Raw genomic sequence first — 16716 nt, 5'->3', positions numbered from 1 at the left:
GGCGCCGTCGGAGGGCGCGTCATCACCCCGCGACCTCGGAGATGCGGCGCCGCTGCGTGACGTCACCAGCGCGCCGTCCCCCTTCCACCCCCGTCGCGAGCCGGTAGCGGAGAGCCTAGGTGTAGTTGGGCCTGGCGGAACCATGTGTCAAGTGGGCGAGGACTACGGGGGGCCCGGACCGGCCGAACTCCAGCCGAAGCTGTCCTGGCGCGGGTAAGAAGGGGGCAAGACGCGAGTTCTCCCTCGGAAAAACACCCCCTAGCCCAGCGTGTGAGGCTGGCGGGGAGGGGGAAGGGAGAGGAAGGATGGTCCCGGAGGTCCGACCCCTCCTCTTTCTGAGGGAGAGACCTTTAGAGCCGTCCTATCCGGCCCTTCTCCCCACCCCTCCCCGGCTTACCGGCGGAAACGTTTGTTAAGCGCCTGCACCGCGGACCATTGGGCTAAACCCTGGGGATGCAAAATGAGTCCAAAGCCCAGGCCCTGCCCGCATCTGGGGAAGCGGACCGGGGAAGGCGAGTGACTTGTCAGTCTTGCGAGGAGGCGGGATTTGAACTCGGTTTTCGCACCCCACGCCTTATCTTAGCCAGGTCTCCGGATCCGCGCGGCTGCTTCTGACACAGTCCTCAGCGGGGGTCGAGCTGTTTCCGAGTGCGAAGGGACGGCGCCCCGCCCCTCTGATCCGCAGGCCTTGTTCGGGCCCAGTTCGGGAGCGCTGCTCCCCCTGGCTCAGCCTGGGCCTTTGGGGGGCGCGGGGCTCCGTCTGCGAAAGCGGTGCCCCAGCCTTTTGGCCCCTTTCCAGCAGATGCGGGAGCATACGACTTTGACCCCTAATTGTGGGGTGGGTTTCTGACACGGATTAGGGCAGCCTCTTTGTATTTGCCTCCGGGTGGTGCATGGAAAGCACCCAGAAAAGAGCCGGGGCTGAGCTTTGGGGGACCCCTCCCCAGAGGGGCACGGAAGGCAAAAGAAGATCCAGGACATCTAAGGGACCCGCCTGATGTGAGGAGGTCCCTTTGCCCGGGAAGCACCGAGGCCAAGTTCACGAGAAGGGAAGAAAAGGCACCAGATTTGGTGGCTAATTAATGGTGTCAGAAGCCATATTGCGAGGGGCTGAGAAGTCCTTGGGGGGTGAGGAAGGAGAGGCCGGAAGTGTAAGCGTCGGACCACGAACAGGGGAGCAGGGAATGAGGAGAGGTGGTGGGGCTCTCGGGAGGGGACGTCCGGCGGGCCGGGTGGAGGCTGCGGGAGCCCACCCGCCCTGCCACGGGAGGCAGAGCGACAGGGAGCCAGGAGGATACCGGCTGTCTGACCCTGACTAGTCCTTTCCCTCCCAGAGCAGGGGGGCCCGGAAGTGTCCCACAGCCTGAGAGCCGCAGACAGTATCCACCCCTGGAGCTTGCCTTGGCCGGGAGCCTGGGCCCGGGGATTCAGAGGGAGGGGGCGTCCCAGAGTCATCTGGTCCCTGGGGCCACTGGGAGAGGACACACAGGAAGTGGTTTGCTCCAGAAGGGGGATGCTGCACTGAGAACAGAGGCGGGGGCCGGAGGTGAGGCCCCAGAAAAGCATTCGGAGAGGGGCGGATCTCAGACTTGAGGACTTGGATAATTGTGAGGGATGAGCTCTGGAGTGTGACCACCCCTGGCAGGTCCTAGCCCGCTGCGGTAATAAGGGACCCCATGAGGGCCGGGCAGGCCGAATTCCTGGAGAAAAGGCTGCCACGTGCTGGAGCTGTGACCCGGGAGCACTGACTGACATCCTCAGCTTTAAAACGAAGTCAGCACCAGATTTCCTCTTCAAGTCCCTCCTAACTCCAAGTCCCACAGCCTGTTACTGCAAGTCTGGTTATTGATGCTCGACTGAAAAAGCACCGTCAAAGTTACTATTTTGTCTATAAGTTAACCCAATGCCTGAGACTAAAGTCAGTCAGGTCCCAGCTCCTTAACCTGCTTCACAGCCCAATGTGCCCGTGGCAGAATTGTGGCTCCTTGTCGGTGGCTGGTTTGGGTGCCTGTTTTATGGACCTGGACGCCCAGAGGCACGTAGAAATTCTTCAGGAAAGGAGGAGTGAGTGGGAAAAGCTTAAGCACCCCCGATAAGTGTTAGTCAGGTAGAAAGAGCATGGCTTGGAATCAGGGCTTGTGCTTGGATTCCAGCTCAGATGCCCACCCCGTTGTTGGATTCCGCACCAGTTCAGAAATTGCTAAAGTAGTGGGGAGAAGACAAACTATTGAAAGATGAAAGGTCTTTATATCATTAAGTCCAGGGCTTCTTAACCTGGATTTTGTGGAAAGATTTCAGAGCATCTATGAACTTGTTCAAAACCTTTTGATAACTTTGAATCCTCAGTATCTTACTTTGTGCATTTAAAAACATTATTTTGAGAAGAGTCTGTGGGCTTCACCAGACTCCAGGAGATCTAGTTTGATTGCTTTGAATCCTATCCAGTTTCCTCATTTTACAGACAGGTAAACTGAGGCCTAAGGGAATGAAGTAATCACACACGGGTAGTAGGAAGCAGAGCCAGGTCCTCTTGACTCCAGATCCAGACTTCATTCCATTATTGTGTATCACAGCTTAATAAATAATTATCTTGTGAATTGACTAGGGAGAGACAGGGACCAAAAAGGGCTCTTGGCCTCTGGGGCCTGTTTCTTTCTGTAAAATAAGGATAATGGATTAGAAGATCCCTTCGCTCCTATTGCCAGATTTCCCATGAGGGCCAAAACACCTGCCCTGCCTGCCTCCTCCAGGACTATGTTCCCCAGTGCCCAGCCAGCCCCATGCTTGTTTTCTTTGGGGCTAAAGCATCTCTTTGTTTCATGCCCGTCTGGGTTCCGTGGAGGCCCCAGTTTTCTAGGTTTCTGTAACAGCTCAAGAAACATTTATCTTGTGCCTGCTGTATACAAGGCACTGGACAAAGACTAGCCTGGCTCCTTGGGCATTTTCTTAATGAAATGTGTCGGTCTCACTCTTGCATTAATAAGATTAAGAAACAATAGCTCGCTTTTTTATATCATGGGCCATTATGTACATTCTCTCATGTTCTACCCTATTTTTTATAAGATAGGTAGCTATTAGTATTATTTTTATTACATTTTATTACTGACTTCTGTCTTTATTTCATTGTCATTTTAATTTTCCCAGCTCCTATTGAAATCTCATTTGTGACTTTAAAAAATTATGCAAAAATGTCTAATTCCTTGTAGACTATGTAGGATTTGGGCTTGGAAGTTCACTCCCTGTCTGAGGCTGAGGTGTGCTTTCAGATCTTTGAGACTTTCATTAGCTTTATAAGTGGTCAGAGTTTAACTTCTTGAGTGATTTTTTTCATCATGACTGCTGTAGAAACAATGTAGGTATTCTTGGTTCTGATCTTATTATTTCCATTTTAGAGATGAGGAAATTGGCTCAGAGAGGATGTAGCCTAGCCAGGGTCACACAGCTAATTAGTCAGGACTCAACTCCTTAGATCCAGCAGTGTTTCCTCCCGCTCCCCCTTTCCTCCTCCCTCTCCTCCCCCCCCAACATCCTAGGTACCTTGAAGGGAACATCAACAATGGTGCGTTGCTAAGGAGCCTGAGAAGAGAGCAACTCCCCTCTACAGAGGAGTAAAGCTTTCCCCTTGGTGCAGTAGGGGCAAGTTTTTCCTATCCCCCACCCCTCTGGTGAACTGAGTTTGCCAGAGTCTTTGTAATGGCAGAAGTCCAGATTACTTGTTCTAGCCGATACTGATGACCCTATGAACCCAGGGGATTGACTAGATCTTTGCTGACTTAGTATTTCTTTTTTTTTTTTTTCTGGAGAAAGTGATTCTTAATGATATGACATTGCTACACATTTACTTTTAAAGCCATAGCCAGGCCATCTTCATAAACTCTTATTGTTTCTCTTTGCTTTGTTTCAGCTGTGAGCAGAAATGCATGAAGTGCAAGGAAGGTTTGCCTGTCTTGATCATCCGTGCTGGAGATGCTTTCTGCAAGTGAGTGTGTGGTATCTTGTGTGGGAAGAGACCTCTTAAGAGCTGGAGGCTCTTTTTAGTTGCTGAAGTTTCTTTTTGTGCTTGTGATGCTGACTTCTAAGATAACAGTTATCAGTACTTCCCTTTTCACTACTGCTGATTTTCTTGTTCTGTACTTGGCCCCAAGGATGGGAGACATGTAAGACTGGAGGGTGGGCTTGAGAGAAATCTTGCTTTTGATATTAAAAAAGGGAGGTGTATTTGATTGGGATAAAATAGCCCAAGAGTCCTGGGACTATTTCCCAGGCCTCCAGCTGCCAGGAAAGACTCCAGTGGAGTTATCTTTTGGAGAATGTGTGTCCTAGATAAAGATTTCTGTAGCATCTATCTTTTTTATTCCACAAATACACAATTAGGGCTTAAAGAATTCTGTGCTAGTCCTAGAGGAGCAAATGAGAACTTCTTGGGGACCCTCTAAGCCTGCCTAGAGCATAGCCAGTGTAACTACTGAGGAAACTGAGACTTTCAGTTAAGTGCATTCTCTCAAGTCACAGAGGCCAGAAGGGGAGAGCTAGCATTTGAATCACAGTCCTGTGACTCCAAATCTAGCACATTTTTATTTTGAAATTTCACTTTTTCACTATTTTCACTATTTTTAAATTTTGAACTTGACCTTCAGCTAATAGAAACATCCAAATACAAAGGAAAATAGAAGAATCATAAGAGAAACTGAACCTGTATTATGTGTGTGTATAGTTTAATAAAATAACAGAATTGCTCTGTATCCTCTTCTGCACATATAAGAAAAGTCTGATTAATATTTTTGATTTCTCATGTTTCTGTCTGCACTCCCTGACTCACTTCCCACTCTCCTTACCAAGTAGAAACCTTTCCTTGTAAGAAACTTGGATCATCAACCAAAGGAGATGGCCCTGACTGTGTCTGAGAATATATGTCTCATTCTGTGCTCTGTCTCTCTCTGTTTTATCTGTCTTTTGAAGCCATGATTGGCTGCTGGTTTGATCAGAGCTCTGTCTTGTGAAGTTTTTTTCTCTCTTATAACTTCCACAGTTATCACATAAGTTGATCGGCTAGTTCTGTTTATTTCATTGTGCATCAGTTTATTCAAGTCTTTCCATGTTTCTCTGAATCCATCCTATTTAGCTTTTATGTCAGAATAAGATTCTGTTACAATTCACATTCCACAGTTTGTTCAGCTATCCCCAAATGATGGTCCCCTCTTTTGTTTCCAGTTCTCCACTCTATTTTTATACCCATAGGCCTTTGCCTTGTGTCCTCGGGCCCCATGTGCTACATGCCTTACAGCAGTATAAGAGCAAAGGTATTCATAGTTCCCCAGGGGGCCAGATCATTTCACCGTTCTACTCATTGGACCACACAGCCTGCCTTGCTGCAGGCCTTCCAGCATTTGCTGTGTTCTTCTTATATCCTCTTTGTCAGCCTGGTGATGTGAGGGGGAATCTCTGAGTGCCTTTTTTTGGCATTTCTTTTATTATTAATGAGTTGTAACATTTTTCAAATGGTTGTTGTTATTTTGGAATTCTTCATCATTAGCCATATAGTATTGTGTGTATTGCATGGCAAGTGTATCAGAATTGGAGACCTAAAGTGGTATATTGGGTCTGAAGAGAAGAGATAGAAGCAGATGGGAAATAGCCAAGGCAGACCAGCAGCATGGCTTCCTAACAAACCATTCTGCAGAATGAAGGAATGGATACTTAATCAAGGAATAACCATTCCTCTGCAGCTTCAGCTCAGTGTCTTTCAGCTCAGACTCAGAGCCAGAGGTGGGAGAAACAAGTACATGGGGAAAAGGAGTTAGGTTTTAAGTTGGTACGGTTTTTAAAAATTAAAGTTTTTTGGTAGGTAAACTTTTGTGGATCAGGAAAAATGCAACCTGTTTTTTGAGTGGTCATTGAGCTGGTCAGTGATCTGTGGATAGACACTGTCTCCAGGGAAGCATTTGTGTCAAAGGATCATACCCCTTGTGGGAAGGCTGTGCCAATTTTGTGAAGGCCACCCCAGCAGCAGAGGAGTTGTTACAGTGAAAGGCATGTTCTCAGGGTTATACATGGGCATTAGAAGTTATTTTTAGGTCTGAAATTCTCTGATGAGTCAGGATTTTGAAGCTGGGATTCAGAAATCGTGCTCTTTGCTTGCTAGAACATACCCATAAAAAGATTAGTGGAACTAAGTAGATTGATATAGTTTTTTTTTTAAAGTAATCCTGTTTTCCAGTTCTCTGCTATATTAGAGATGGACAATAATCTGGACAATGAGTTATATTCCTTCTTCACTAAATATATTAAAATTTAAAAGAATTTTAAAACATCTAGGGACTTTAGAGACCAAATAATTAAGTGGAGAATAAAGATAATTATTAGTTAAATTATGTGAAACCAGTGATGAATTTAAGTAAATTTGGAGAATTAACCAATAATAAAAAACAGATGCAAACCTCTTATACTGACTCCAGGCTTCCCTTGAAAAGTAAAGACCCATCTTTTCAATTCTGACATTTTACTCGTGTTGTCACATAGTAATCAGTCAGCAAGTATTTATTTAAAGTCTATTCTGTGCCAGGTATAGGTGTGTGGAGCACCACCTGGAAGGACAGAGGTCAGTAGATTGGCTCCTAGTGGGTTTGGGAAGATTCGCTTTTAACTGATGAGGAAAGAAGTCCTTTACTCTAAGAACAAAGAAGTCCAAGGGTAGTGTGGTGATGTAGATCTCTGGTGTCCTAGCGATGGCCTGGAAGGGAGGAAGACCCTTTGACCACTTGGTGGCTCCCAGGGGTGCACTGGGAGGAAACCACGGACCTGAGTCCCAGAGGCTGGGCCAGGTGAGCTTTGTCTGCATCCCTGATTGATGAGATCCCAGACCCATCCCAGTACAGGACAGGATACACTCAACCTTGGTGCTTTGTGCACAACAGTCCTTCGGGGAAGACAGTTATTCCCATTTTACAGATGATGGTTATAGCTCAGGAGAGGTTAGGGCCTTGACTCCAGAAATAGTTAATCATGTGACTTTACAGTAAGACAATCAGTGAAATACAGTAATTTCCTAGCAAAAGCCCAGCTTGAGAGAGAAGACTCTTGGAGCCCATTCAAATTGATGTATGGGCTTTGTTTTCCTATTCCTTTCTGATACCCAGAGAGTCAGTCTTCCTGTAAAGATTATCAAAGAAAGAGAGAAAAGCAGTTTACCTTTTGTTATATAATTCTGCTTTTGTCTCTCTGAACTCTGTGTTTGCCTTTTCTTAGCACAAATAATCAGTTATTTTCTATTGCATTTTGTCCTACAGTTTAGCCAGTTGACCCCAACTTTTTTTATGATTTTGGTTCTTGACCACAAAATTTGCAGCTATGACTATTTTGATAAACATATGGTACTTTTCTTTTCTCCTTTGACTTTTTTGCTTGGCAGGGGGATCTCTTGAGTCAGTGGCCATTTTAGTCATTTTGGGTAACATGGTTCCAAATAGTGTTCCAGAATGGCTGGATCCATTCACATCTCACAATAGTATGGTGGGCCTGACCTCCTACAACCTCTTCAACATTCATTATTTCCACCTATCTTTTGTCAGTTTGCTGTGTTTTGATGAAGTGGCAGAGTTGTTTCAATTTGCTTTTCTCTTTATTCTTAGTGATTTGGGACAATTTTTCACATGGTTGCCATTAGTTTACATTTCCCTTAAAAATTCATTGTATATGTCTTTGATCACTTATCCTTTGGAAAATAATCCTCTATCTTTCATATTTGTTCATTTGAATACTTGTTGAAGAAAAGGAAAGAGCCAGCTCTAAAGCAGATTTAGGTTCCAAGAAGATAATCTTTTCTTGGTGTGTTTAAATTGGACCAAACCCAATAGTTGTGGTAGTATGTAGACCACATCCCCTAACCTACCTTGTTGAAGAGTGTCCTCTTTTTACTTAGACATTATACAGAAATGGAATTTCTTCCTATGGAATCTCTAGAATATTTTGTGGGGTTTTTTCCCTGTTGGGAAAATGGGATCTTGATTTGTCAGTCAATAAACATTTGCCAAAGGCCTATATGCCAGGCACTGTGTAAACTCTGGGGTTACAAAGAAAGGTAAAAAACAGTCTCTGACCTAGTGGAGCTCACAGTTTAATACAAATAGTCATGCGCAAACAAGCCATAGATGGATAAATGGAAATCACTGGCAGAGAAAGGCACTAGAGTTAAGGAGGATTTATAAAAAGCTTTCTTTAGAAGGTGGGTTTTTGGTTGTGATTTGAAGGAAACCATTGGGCCTTTGTGGGATTTTGATTTTAGATTTACAACATAACAGCCAGATGGTAGTTCCTCTGAAGAGTGAAAGTTGTCTTAGGAAAATGTCAGGGGATTCAGGCCTAGAGATGGCCTGATCCTTCACCTTCTCTGAGAGAAACCTCTGCTTTAAACACATCCACTTTTTACTACCTCAACTCCTTAGCCCTAAAGCTTTGTGGAAATAGCACTTTTCGACTTTGCTCAATGGAGCTTTGTGAAATGAACAGTTGGGACTGAAGGAGCCCATCGTGAAACTCTCAATGGCATGAGCCTGGTGCAAGAATCAATAAGTTTGATGAAATCTGTGTGACACCCATTACTATTTTATTTTCTAGAGAATGTTTCAAGGCATATTATATTCATAAGTTCCGAGCAATGCTAGGAAAGAATCGACTCATCTTCCCAGGAGAAAAGGTACTTTACATGCATATGGATATGAATTCACTAACTCATTGATAGCCTAGATCAGGGAGTGGGAGGCCAAGATGATCTAGGACAGATCACAAAATTCTGGTGTCCTGATATAAGGAAGCTCAGGATTTCTGGGTTGGTAATCTATTCAGTTCCATTCCCTGAAACACGATCATTATTCTGTTAATACCCTATAACAGGGGTCCTCAAACATTTTAAATAGGGGGCCAGTTCACTGTCCCTCAGATTGTTGGAGGGCCGGACTGTAGTAAAAACAAAAACTTTGTTTTGTGGGCCTTTAAATAAAGAAATTTCATAGCCCTGGGTGAGGGGGATAAATGTCCTCAGCTGCTGCATGTGGCCCGCGCTGGGGAGAGGGGCTTTCCTTGCCTGGGACACAGTAAGCACTGGCGAGAGGTGGGCAGGTTCTAAGGGGCTGTAGTTTGAGGACCTCTACCCTATAAGTTATTCTCAGACATCAATATTGTACAACACTTCTATCATTTTTGATATTTGTGTGTGCTAAGGAGAAAGGAGATTTTGAGGTCCATAAAGACCCCCATCTACACTGTCCTTTCTAGGGTAAAGAAAGCTGGGTGTTAGTCTCTTAATCTTTCATTCATGCTCATTGCTCCAATTTTATGGGAAGGGGCTAAGCTTCCTATTGATCTCAGTGGCTACAACTTAATGTGTAAAACCTGACGCCTCTGCATTCCTTTTTCAGGTCCTTCTTGCATGGTCTGGTGGTCCCTCATCCAGCTCAATGATCTGGCAAGTTCAAGAGGTATTTTCACAGTGTCTTACTTTCATGACCTCGCCACTTTCCTCTAAAGGTGAAATGGAGGGGACTTGGAAGGACTCCCTCATCCTTCCAAGATTTCACTGAAAGTTAGTGATGTTGGTGGGAACTGGAGTCGGATTCTCTCTGACTTTGTGGATAAGTGATTGGAGAGCTCCCTCCTCTGCCCCAGATCCAAACACTTGCTGTAACTGAGAGGTACCTGAGTGAGAAGTCCCACAGCTTCCAGGTTTTCTCTTGTCCCACGCGCTCCGGCCTCCCTCTTGGTGTTGGCATCCAGCCAGCTGTGCATCTGGCAATGTGCCATTTTGACCCGGATGGAAGCTGTACTTTTTTCCTTGATCTTTGTAAAAACTTGAGTTTAGCTCACACTTAACTTCTTCAGAGGCAGAGAAAAAGCCTGGAATTTGCTGTCAGATCCCACTATTTTTTTTTCACCTCAGTTTGCAAATTTGCTAAACATGAACAAGTCATAGAGTTCCTCAACCTTGATCCCTTGAGCAAAGGAACTTCTGGACTCTTTCACTGTCTCCTCAGCCATTTGATTTTTCACACAGATAGGTGGTTTTAACATGATTATTTTATTGGGTTTTTTATTTTCTTATCAGAGAGCTCTTATAGGGGAGGGAAGGTCATATGCTAATCTGTTACATATGCACCTAAGTCAGAGCTCACTTCTGGGGTTGCTTCTGCCCTGCCATCCACGTCTTCTCCCCGTGATCAACCTCTCCTGCCCTGGGCTTTCCTGAGGTGGCGTCTCAGGGACAGACACCGAAGAATAGTCTCAGGAAATCTCAGTGACAGGCGTGGTCACAGGACCATTGTAGCTTTCAGGCCGCAGTTCACGAGCTCCAGACACTGCTTGGGCTGAGGGCTGAGGGCTGAGGGGCCGGGTTGTGGCGTCGGCTGTCTTAATACAGAGTGGTCCGAGGGAAGGGAGCGTTCCTGGTCCTGATGGTGGGGACATCTTCTGTGGGAGGTGAGCCTGCCCCGGGAGGATCTGGAAAGGCTTCCCAGTGGTTTTTTCATGGACGTAGTGGGCGGAGAGGGCAGCATTCATTGTTTGATACCTCAGTTAAGTACCGTGTGTGTGTGTGTGTGTGTGGCTTGTTTTCAGGGTTTGAGCCGAGAGTCTGCAAAAAGGCTGCGCTTTGTGCCGGGCGTTATCTATGTTGACGGTAAGTGGTGTGAAACCCACGGGCCCAGGCTCCGGCTGCCATTAACAGGGTCAGAGCATCAGTGTGTCCAGGTCGAGGCAGTAGTGAATGGTGGTCAGCGTGACATTTTAAATGGTGTCACTAGCCAAGTGACTTTGGGCAGCTCTCGTCCCTCCTCTTTCTCCATTTCCCCTTGTCTTAGCTTCCTTCCAGGAGTTCTGAGAGGATCAAAAGAGCCTTTGAAAAGTGTAAACCATCATGTGAGGGAGGTCTCCAGACCAGCCAAGTGGCTCTGCTGATGCCTGAAATAGTGTGAGGGCCTTTTGTTGTCCTTCCAAGTTCCCATTAATAGAATTCTTGATGATTTTTAGCAAGAAATTCGGCTGCTTAGGAGTTTTCCAGGGCTCAGCTCTTTAGGTGGTTGAAGGCTTCAGTGGCAACCTGGGGGTTTTGGTCAGGAAGTCACAGGCTCTTGTCTTCATAAATACCAGTCTTTGCTAAGTTTATCAACATAAGGTCAGGTCTTTTATCCAGTCGACCTTGTAGCATTTCAATCCTGTATTCTCTTTCTTGTATTTTGTTTCCAACCTGTGCTAGAAATGTGTCCCCTGGGGCTCTTTGGTCCTCTGTGGTTCGGGGGTGGAGCCTTTCTGACTCCCATGCCTTACTTTGGCCGGGGGTGGGTGAGGGCCACCCCCATGGGGGGCTTCTCTTCTTACTTCTCCAGCCCGAAACCTGTGGCACTTTGCTCCCCTTTTTCTCTAGAGGGAGCAGTTTGTGGGCAGAGCCCGGAGGAGAGAGCAAAGACCATGGCAGAGATGAAGTTGATCCTGCAGACAGTCGGCTTCCCCTATCACATCGTCTCCTTAGAAGAGGTCGGAAGTTACTCCTGGGGTCATGGAACCTGGAGGGACCTGGGGTCTGGCCCAAAATGTCACCCTGGTGAAAGGGATTTCTTTCTGCCCTCGGGCTGCTGGGTAGCCAGTTTCACTCTGGCACCAGTTTGTGATGCCTGAGGAGGGGACGGGAGCTTGAGCGCTGCTGCCCTGGATGTGATGTGCCTGCGGCTGAGGGTGTCAGACCCTGCAGCTTCCCTGTGACCTCTTGTTCCCAATGTCCCTGCAGGTTTTTAACTTACCCGCGTCAGTCCTGCAGCCCGTTTCCCAGGGCCCCCAAGGGCCGGAGAATACCTACAAGGAAGCCGTGGATGGCTTTATCCAGCAGCAGCAGAGATTGCCAGAGGAAGGGGGCCGGGAAGCCACCCTGAGTGACGAGCTGAGACGGCTAAGCACCCGGGACCCCGTGGGGCCAGAGGAGGTTGCCGGCGACAGCCTCCCCAGACCAGCCCAGAGCACGGCTTTAATGACTCTCTTCAGCTCCGTAAAGACTCTGACTGCCAAAGAGGAGCTCCTGCAGACCCTCCGGTGAGCCCGCCCTGCCAGCCCCTGGCCTGGCGACTTTTGGGGGCGGGATGTCAGAGCCGATCCAGAGCGTCAGCTTCATCCGCCCCTCCCGGGCCCGGCCCCTCCCGGGCCACGCTCTCTTTGCAGGGCCCACCTGATCCTGCACACGGCTCGGCTGCACGGCTACTCCAAGGTGATGCTGGGGGACAGCTGTACCCGCCTGGCCATCAAACTCATGACCAATTTGGCGCTGGGGAGAGGGGCTTTCCTCGCCTGGGACACAGTAAGCGCTGGCAAGAGGCGGGCGGGTTCTAAGGGGCAGGTGAGAGTGGGAGGGCCATGATACATTCGACGTCATGGAAGTCTGTGGTTGAGTCTCTGAGGCGAAGGGATCGCTTCTGTGGCTTCTCAGGCCGGGCCCCTGGTCGAGGTCAGCGCAGGAAGGGCGCGCGTGCTGAGCAAGCTGAGTGCTTGAAGAGCCGCTCGTAGTAGAAGCTGGGAAGTCGTCTCTGCTCCTCTGGGGAGGAATGACCTTTCCTTAATTCATTGGGATGCACTGACCTCCCCCTGCTGGGAGTCCCGGTTTACCCCCAACTGCAGGTCCCTGCCCAGCGCGGTGCTCTTGGGCTCCAGAAACAGCCGACAGCCGCGGGACCAGAACTGCCCAAGAGAAAGTACCGGGGGATACAGAGGAACCCGATTCAATAGAAATAGCTGTCAGAATATTCTCAGAAACAAGTCCATGAGCTCCAGGTCAAGAGCCCCTGCTCGAGTCAGAGTTGAAGACACCCCTTAAAACAGTGACTAGTAGTCACTATCTGCCTCAGTTTCCTCATCTGTAAAATGGGGATAACAACCCCTACTGTCCAAGGTTATTGTGAGGATCAAAGTACCTGGCATGTCGTAGGTGCTATATAAACGTTGGCTATTAGTATTATTAATTGGATCCTTGATTGCTGAGATCATTTTAGCAAGCCTCTTTCTCTCTCCTTCATGGGACTGTCCGATGCTTCCCCATTCCCCCACCTCGCTGTGATCCGCTGGGAAGACAGTTCTTTCCAATGTCTGTAGAAGGCCCAGAGATGGTCTCATAGACCTGAGCGAGGCTGAATTGGGTTCAGGGCTCCTGCCCTCGGGGTTAGCTCTGGCTCCAGGGTGTGGGATAAGCCCCAGGACGAGCGTGGCCCCTGGACCCTGGAGTGAGGGTCGGGGAGTGCAGCCCGGACCACGTCTTGTCCCCCGGCCGTAGGGCTTCTCAGACGACCGGCACGGGGACGTGGTCCTGCTCCGGCCCATGCGAGACTACACCTTGAAGGAGATTGCCTTTTACAACCGGATGTTTGGCGTGCCCTCGGTCTTCACCCCAGCCATTGACACCAAGGTAGGGAAAGGGCGAGGTGGTCCGCTTGTTCTTGGCTTGGGGACGTGCTCCTGGCGAGGCAGGAAAGAGCCGGCCTGGTGCCGAGGCGGGGGGCGAGCCCTTCCCGTGGCCTCACTGCCTCCTCTTCACAAGGAGGGGGCCGGACGGGGGGCCTCCGAGGGCCTTGCCCACTCTCTCCTGGTCCTGCCAGCCTCCAGAGGAGGGGACTCCATGTGCAGGCTGTGGGCGCTGAGAGTGCACGTGCATGTACCTCCCCAGCCAAGTATGGGGGCTCTGCATCCCCTCGGTCACATCTGTCAGAGCAGCTTCCTGAAGATTCCCCCCAGACCCCCTGGGCATTGGGGGTGTCACCCCATTATGGGCTTAGAGGCTGCTTTGGGAGGGGGTGGAAGCTCGGATCCGGCCCCAGCCCCGCTCTGTGCCTGCCTCCCCAGGCCCCAGAAAAGGCAAGTATCCACCGGCTGATGGAGAGCTTCATCCTCCGATTGCAGGCCCAGTTCCCTTCCACCATCAGCACTGTGTACAGGTCTGGCGTGGGGCTACAGGACAGGGTGTGAGGCCGGCCACGGGCTGACCGGGGCGGGCTGGGGCGCAGAGCCCTGTGGGAGGGCCCTGACCCAGCAAGAACACGGGGACCCTCTGCCCCTCATGAGGGGCATCCATCTGTCTCCCCGAGCCAGGCCACGCCATCTGACTGCCCTCTCCTCTCCCCCTCCCCCCGCCACGGTCCCAGGACCAGTGAGAAGCTGGTGAAGGCTCCCCGGAACGGGGGTGCCGCCGGCCCCATGCCCGCCCGGTGCCTCCTCTGCATGTGCACTCTGGACATCGACAGCGCAGGTGGGCAGCCTTTTACACGCCCTCCTCCCCCCCTCGGGTGCCTCCGACCGGGGCCGCGCTTGGTGGGAGCTCCCGGAGCTGGTGACCCTGAGTCTGGGCCGCCCACCAGGAGTGTTGCCCCCCTGCTTTGCAGACAGTGCCACCGCATTTGGAGCCCAGACTCTGGAGCATCTCTCCCAGAAACCCACCCCCGCCCCGCCCCCAGGGGCTCCTGGAAGGCCTTGCTGCGCTCGGGGGACTGAGCCCCCGCGGGCTTGTTGCCGGGGCCCACAGCCAGCGTCCGAGAGGTGAGAGCCGGCCCACGCCGGGCCTGGGGGGAACATGGCAGCGCCCCCGGCCTGGGGGGAACATGGCGGCGCCCCCGGCCTGGGGTTTGGGAGCCCCCTCTCCCCCGGGCTCTGCTCTTCCGGGAACAGTGGGAGAAGCCAGGCCACAGGTCCTTCTTTTCTCCCCCACCCTGCAGGGAGGAACCCAGAGCCAGCTTCATCGAGCAGCTGTGCTACAGCTGCCGGGTGAACATGAAGGACGTGGTGAGCCGGGCTGCCAGCCTTTGTCCCTGGCGGGGAGGACGGGGTGGATCCTCAGGGTGCCAGAAGAGGGAGGTCCCTGTGGGAACAGAGATGGTCCCGGCCCTGCTAATGTCTGGGGACTTGGGGGGGCCTTCCTTGCAGCCCTTCCTGGAGCCCCTTCCTCCCTACATCCTGACGGAGGCCCAGTGCCGGAGGCAGAGGTGAGGCGGGGCAGCGCCCTTCCCTTCCCCCTACCCCCCTCCCCCCTTCAGGAGCCACGTTGTGGTTTGGGGGGCCAGGGGAGAATTGCGCCCCCATGTGGGTGCCTTCCCAGCATGTTAATGGTGGCACCGTGTCTTGGGATAAGGCAGGGAGGGCAAACCCTTCTTAGCCTTCCCTTCCCTTTACTGCTCTCCAGCCGTCACTTTTCAGAATTGGGGAAATAAATCCTGTGGGCCCTGCCCGGCTCCCGGCCCACAAGCTTGGGCTGGAGCAGGTCTCAAGGAAGGGGCCTCTTGGGTGTGAGTCCTGCTCCTGGGGAAGCTGGGGCAGGAAGGGCCCCTAACGCCCACGGTTTCGCCTCAGGGCCTGGGTAAAGCAGGAGATCCAGGAATTCTTGTTTGAGGAGAGCGAAGGGGAAGAACCAGATGGGAACTGAAAGGACCCAGTGGGCTGGAGGCCAGGACTCCACTTTGGAACTCTGGGAGAGCTGGGAGGCCGGAGGCTACCCCTGGGCTCGCTACCCCTGGGCCCACCATCCCCAGGCCCCGCCATCCCCGGGCCCGCCATCCCCGGGCCCCGCCATCCCCGGGCCCGCCATCCCCGGGCCCGCCATCCCCGGGCCCCGCCATCCCCGGGCCCCGCCATCCAGGGCTCTCCATCCCCGGGCTCACCTGGGGCTCTCCATCCCCAAGCCCCGCCATCCCCGGGCCCGCCATCCTGGGCCTGCCATCCCAGGGCCTGATGCCTTAGGGACCCTTCCTGGTCTCAGCTCCGTTGGGACTGGCCTCCCCCCTCCACAGGAGGCCGTGCCCCCGAGGGCCCCCTGATGCTTCTGACGAGGGCTCCTGGGCCCGGCTGCTGGGGGAGTGGGCGTCCACCCTGACCCACGCCCCCATCCCAGCAGCTCAGGGTGCATCAGCTAAGAGACGAAGGAAACGAGCCAGGAGATGAGGCCACAACTCGCCGTTTAATTGTCCGTCTGTATAAATAAATTGTTTTTAATTAGAAAACTCTACAGTACATGTGGGCAGGCCCAGGTCCCTCGCGGCCTGGCTGGCGCTCGGGCAGGTGCACGGCTCGACCCTCAGGCTGCGGCCGGGACCCGGTGGTGGGCAGAGCACCTGAGTGGGCCCTGGTGGGAGCCCGGTCACACACACAGCCTGGGGCTCTGCGGCTCAGCGCCCGCAGGAGGGCCCGTGTTCCCCGGGGCCAGGCCGCCTGCCTCGGGCCCTTAGTGGGCAGCCCCGGGGCCCGGGCCCGGCCGGGCTTCCTCAGCCATGTGGGGCAGCATCAGCCCCTGCGGAGCGCTCCGGACGGGCCCCGCCCCCGAAATCCGAGCCTCCCGGCCTGCTTCTGCTGCGGCCTCCCCCGGCTGGGGAGGAGAGCCTCGGAGCTCCTAGTCCTTCTCGCGGGTCCACTTGATCATGGTCTCCGGGGAGCGGTAGAGGAAGATGAGCTTGGCGTACAGCTCTTCTTCCAGCTCCAGCTCCTGGGTCTCGCGCACCAGGAAGATGTCCTGGCAGAGCTTCAGGATGCGGTCCACGCAGGGCAGCTCCTCGAACATGATGGAGTGCGAGATCTCGCTGAAGAAGCCGCGGACAAACTTCCCGATCACCAGCACTATGGACACGTACAGCCCCATGATTCTGCCAGGGGGAGGGCGCAGTCAGGCCTGGCAGGAGGGGTGGGGGCGGCCCCCCTCCCGCCCCGGGGCCCAGA

General features: G+C 51.8%; 2 protein-coding genes across 2 annotated transcripts in view; one reads left to right on the top strand and one right to left on the bottom strand.

Moving 5' to 3' along the window:
* The first annotated feature begins 67 nt into the window (after window positions 1–67).
* Window positions 68–16007, top strand: CTU2 (cytosolic thiouridylase subunit 2). The gene is made up of 15 exons (XM_051974792.1): window positions 68–213; window positions 3905–3979; window positions 8614–8692; window positions 9414–9473; window positions 10606–10666; window positions 11411–11520; window positions 11771–12069; window positions 12196–12331; window positions 13298–13429; window positions 13864–13955; window positions 14163–14266; window positions 14400–14553; window positions 14730–14796; window positions 14938–14996; window positions 15361–16007. Exons 1-15 carry the CDS (start codon window positions 143–145, stop codon window positions 15431–15433), a joined length of 1572 nt encoding a protein of 523 aa, XP_051830752.1. The 5' UTR covers window positions 68–142; the 3' UTR covers window positions 15434–16007.
* Window positions 15946–16716, bottom strand: part of PIEZO1 (piezo type mechanosensitive ion channel component 1) — a 178545-nt gene continuing 177774 nt past the window's right edge. The window contains 1 exon segment of the mRNA XM_051974791.1: window positions 15946–16643. Within this exon segment, the coding sequence (XP_051830751.1) occupies window positions 16394–16643 (250 nt within the window). The 3' untranslated portion in view covers window positions 15946–16393.

Source organism: Antechinus flavipes, chromosome 2 (genome assembly GCF_016432865.1).
Source record: "Antechinus flavipes isolate AdamAnt ecotype Samford, QLD, Australia chromosome 2, AdamAnt_v2, whole genome shotgun sequence".
Lineage (NCBI taxonomy): Eukaryota > Metazoa > Chordata > Mammalia > Dasyuromorphia > Dasyuridae > Antechinus > Antechinus flavipes.
Note: the sequence above shows the minus strand (reverse complement) of the source record. Positions and strands in the feature narration are given on the sequence as shown.

What these genes read in the sequence shown, in the direction of transcription:
- CTU2 (XM_051974792.1), top strand. Translation starts at nt 143, where the DNA reads ATGTGTCAAGTGGGCGAGGACTACGGGGGGCCCGGACCGGCCGAACTC. An exon ending in TCATCTTCCCAGGAGAAAAG is followed by an intron (nt 8,693 to 9,413) that starts GTACTTTACATG and finishes TTCCTTTTTCAG; the next exon opens with GTCCTTCTTGCATGGTCTGG. An exon ending in CTTTCCTCGCCTGGGACACA is followed by an intron (nt 12,332 to 13,297) that starts GTAAGCGCTGGC and finishes CCCCGGCCGTAG; the next exon opens with GGCTTCTCAGACGACCGGCA.